A 4,531-nucleotide genomic window follows, 5' to 3' on the forward strand; every position below is an offset into this window, starting at 1 on the left:
TGGTCAATTGTAGAAAGACCTTTCCTGAACCCTGCTTGATGGGGGTGGATGATGTGATTCTCAAAGACCCAGTCATCCAACTTGAACAACAGGTATTTACTATAAACCTTAGCTGCTATATCTATCAGGCTTATTGGTCTATAGTTCCGTGGGTCTGTTTTGTCCCCTTTCTTGTGAATGGGGACAATAATACTTAACTTCCAACCAGAAGGGATTAAACCTGTGCCATTAATTTGTGTGAAAACCGTAGCTAGCACGGATGACCACCATGAGGGAAAAGCTTTATAAAAGTCCGACGGAATCAGGTCTTCCCCAGGTGACTTTCCTGAAGCCAATGAGTTAATTATACAAAGGGGCACAAGACCCAAAAACCCTGCTAAAGTGCTGTACCCACGTTTTGGGGGAGATATGTGCCACTGCCTGCCGGGAGGAACTATTTAAGCCACTGGATACAATGTCCCAGAAGCGTGCTTCATCCTTCTTAGAAACAGCAAGTTCAAGTTCATGCCATAAAGATTTAGCATAGTCCCTTTTCTTAGTTTTAATTAATTTTTTATAATAAGATCTAAGTTTCAAGATGTGAGGCATCAAGTAATCAGGGAAGTTTGTGGAGTTCTGGGGGTGAAGCTTGGGAAGGGTTGCATATAATGCCATAGAGTCCACATTCCAGAGCACCCATTTCCTCCAGGAGAACTGTTCTCTTTTGTCTGGAGATGAGTTGCAATTGTGGGAGCTATCCAGGCCCCCACCTGGAGAATGCCAAGCCTAATTTCCATTTGCTGGACCTCTTGGAGCCTACTTGCAAAATAACTTCACATGCCTTTCCCGCCCCTACAAACCACCATATAATGCAGGAATCTCACATTAGTTACTGAACAAATGTATGTATGCTTCATGTTTATAAATAAATAGTGTAAATACAGGGCAACAGGTTGTATTTCATGGTTGTTTCACACATTATGCAGAGGAAAACCCATGACAATTCTTTAAACTTGTTTTTAAAAATTCCAAGGACAACAAATTTATTGATTAAAAATGTATTGATGGCAATTTTAGTTTTGTCTTTGGTCAGCACTGGAAATCATCTACAGTACTACCAACCGCAAAGGATTTTCTAGAAATGGCACAGATAGATGAAGTAATGGATACCATTATAGAAACAGTAATTCATTTTCTAGTTTACAAAAACGGGCATTGTTCATTTATTGTAATGATAAAGTGGAAATATTCTGTACTTTTTTTAATAAAAGGGGAAGGGGGAGAAAATCCACTCAAACTTCTGTATTCCAAGCTGAAACACTGTATTCTAACCTAAAACACTGAGATTCAAATGCCAGAATTGAGAATTAAACATTTTAAAATCCATATGAGTATTATGAGTTTTCCCAAGATTTGTATTCAGATGTTAGGTTTGAAATTTGCCCTTCTTAACAGCAGCTTCTCCCGTTACCTTACATACAGCAACAGAAGGATTACTTACATTTTTCAAGGGGCAATGCTGATGGGCATACCATTCTTGGCTATAAAGACAAAAAATGATGCCATGACCGAGGAAGAGGGAAGTCCACATGATCACATTCCAAATGGAACTTTGCCTTCGGTCGTTGATTAAGAAGTTGAAAATCACTGAATAAACAAACAAAAAAAGTCAAAATGCATCTTTCAGGATGCTACAGGCACACCACCCAAACAGACATTCTTCCTACCCCACAGCTGACTAGCAAAGTGCCCATCGCTATAACCAAAGAAGTGAATGGTGCCCATGAGCCAAGCTAGATGCATGCCTCTGTGCATGTCTGTCTTCAAGAGGACAAAAGGCAAACGTCAAAAGGAAGTCCAGTGTGAGCACCTTACAAATTAGATTTTAATTTTATTGTGGACTGCAGCCCATAAAATTTCAAAGGCTAAACAGAAACAAGTCCCTTTCTTTTTTTCTCTTTTTTTTTGAGCCCCCGGAGGGGATTTTTTATTATTTTTTGTCACTACAAAAACTACAACAGAAGAAGAGGGAGGGGGAACTACATATACGGGATAAAGTAAAGAACCCACTACTAACTAAAAGCCCAAGAGAGGAGATCCTACAACTAGCTTAGTAACATCAAATCTTCTCATCATTTATCTCTTTATAAACTGAGTCAAACATTTATAATAGTTTTCCTTTTAAACTTAAGTTTAACTGTCTAGGAACAGTACCCCCGATCATCCCATAACAAAAAGTCTCAAAGGCACATATCAGAGTCCTTCAGCCTTTACTTCTCCTTTCCCCTTCTCTTCCGCAGCTTGTAAGGAATTTTGGGGGCTGCTGCCCCTTGCTAGTGTCTAGCTCGTCAAGCAACGATTCCGCCTTCATTTCTGTCGCTGGGGCTAACAGTTCACTCATCACTTCTTTAAGATTCTCCCCTCTGTTCTCTGGCACGCCCTGGAAATGAAGGATCATATTGGTTTTTTTCCATTTGGACTTGCAGCAGTTGATCTTCCATGGAGACTTGTTTCCTTTCCAGCTTTTGCACTTTCTTCTTCACTTTCTGCATAGTTACAGCCACTTCCTTTACCTTCTCAGCATCTTGCTTCATTACTTGTATCAGGTCGCTTATCTGAGTTTGTTCTGTAGTAATGCTTTGAGTAACTGCAGACATCTGTTCCTTGAAGTTATTCAGCTGTTCCAGCAGAGGGCGCGTGTACTTCGCTATAGACTTTGCCACCTCACTGGTAACTTCCGGTTTTGGGCTCTCAGACCCTTTTGCTTTCAAAAGTCTTTCTTTGTCCTTCTTCCTCGCCATCTTTATCATTTGTTTACATTCACAATTTTTTAAAAAGTCTATGAATGTGCGCTTGACCGCTTGGACTCACTTTGGTAAGTACTTCTAGGCAGTTTCCTTCGCGTTTCCTTCCGCTCCCCCCCTCAATCGCTCAAAAGTTTGTGCACATAGGAGGCGTCCCTCCTCCGCACGTTTCCCCCCCCCCCCATTCGGTGGGGTAGGATGGGGAGCTATCTTTTTCCCTTTAAATGCTTCGGAATTGACTCACATTCATAGTTAGTCATTCGACCTCGCTTTCATTTCGTTTCTGCCGCGTGATCTCCTGCACTTGTCCCAGTCAGCGTCACTAAGTCCATACGGTCTCACAGCACGGAGAACCATCGGAATGAAGAGGTGCCTCAATTCTCCGGCATTCCGCCATCTAAGAGGCGACCTCTTATAAATTCCATGGCCAGGGTCCCTTCGTCGGGACCCTGGGGGAGTTTGCAAGCCTGCGCACCCCCTTCTTCGGCTGGAGTGCAGCTTCACCCCCAGGAGGTCCGGGAGGTGAGTCTGCTAGCACACCACCATAAACTGGAAGTCTCGAAACAAGTCCCTTTCCATCCTTCATCCTGCCCACCTCTCACCTTCTCGTTTCCCCCTCTTCTTTTCTTACTACCATATTCTCTCAAATGTTCCTGCCCGGGAATTAAGATCACAGGGAGAGGCCCTCCTGATTGCCCCATCAATCAAAGATACTTGTTTGGTGGGTTCATGAGAGAGGGTGCCTTTTCAGTGGCGGCCCCACAAGTAGGGGTGTGCTTTTCGGAATCCCGAACCGAAAAAAATACCGGAAAAAACTTCTTTCGGTTTTTTTTTTTTTTTTTTTTTTTTTTTCGGGATCCCGAAATGGCCGTTTCAAGCCTTTTCAGATATCCGAAAAAAACCGAAAAAATTCAGGTTTCCCCCAGGTTTTTCGGCATTGCCGAAAAACGACAATCAGCGGCTTTAAACTTTAAATGGTGGCAGGGAAACCCCGTTTTCCTGCCGTTTCCCCCTCTTTCCCGCCTTTTGCTCCTGTTTTCAGGAGGGAAGGGGGAAGAAGGAACTAGACAGCCAATCACTGCAATGCATTTGCAAATGCATTGCAGTTTGCAAAACTTTTTGCAGGGCTGTTGTTGCTGCCACTAGCTTGCTCTTTCCCCAGGGAAGGAACACTAGTGGCCAATAGGGTTTTGGCATCTGCTCTCTGGCCAATCACAGAAGGTGTTCCTTTTTGAAATCTTCTGTGTATGGCCAGAGAGCATAAAAGGAGCCAGTCTCCCTGGCTGACTCCATTGCTGTTCCTGGTTCCTGGCCTGCTGCTGACTGTTGGTGACGAGAGGGATTGGCTAGCCTTGGACCGATTGGCAATTTCTGCTGCCCCTGCTGCAGTGCTGCTGCTCCTGAACCCCTTTTCCTGGCCTGGTTTGAAAAATATTAGGGCACTTCTTTAAAAATCATCTTTGTTTTAGTGGTTTGGGTCTGGGGTTGGTGAGGGTTGGTGTGGGTAGGCCTAGGCCCTAGGGCCTCAGACCTCTTTCTGGGTTTTATTTGGGGAGGGAGGGTTGCTCTTCTAGTGTTCCTTTTTTCGCGATTTAAAATTGTTTTTAACTGTGTACTTCATTTTGTTTAGGCTTGCCTTGTTGTTTGGTTTTTTCCCCCTGACTTCTAGTTTCTTCTTCCTCCATTTTGTTTTTGCATTGTGACTATTTATTATTTCTATTTGGCCTGCAGCTTCTCCTGGGGGGGGG

The 4,531-nt window shown here is 43.5% G+C and overlaps 1 protein-coding gene across 1 annotated transcript in view; it reads right to left on the reverse strand.

Moving 5' to 3' along the window:
* Nucleotides 1–4,531, reverse strand: part of SOAT1 (sterol O-acyltransferase 1) — a gene marked incomplete at its 5' end in the record, with an annotated part of 26,235 nt that overhangs the window by 8,612 nt on the left and 13,092 nt on the right. The window contains one exon of the mRNA XM_015426040.1: nucleotides 1,481–1,626. Coding sequence (XP_015281526.1) covers nucleotides 1,481–1,626 — 146 coding nt within the window. The remainder of the gene's footprint in view (nucleotides 1–1,480; nucleotides 1,627–4,531) is intronic.

The sequence above is a fragment of the Gekko japonicus genome, unplaced genomic scaffold (assembly GCF_001447785.1).
Source record: "Gekko japonicus isolate JY-2015 unplaced genomic scaffold, Gekko_japonicus_V1.1 scaffold6608, whole genome shotgun sequence".
Classification (NCBI taxonomy): Eukaryota; Metazoa; Chordata; class Lepidosauria; order Squamata; family Gekkonidae; genus Gekko; species Gekko japonicus.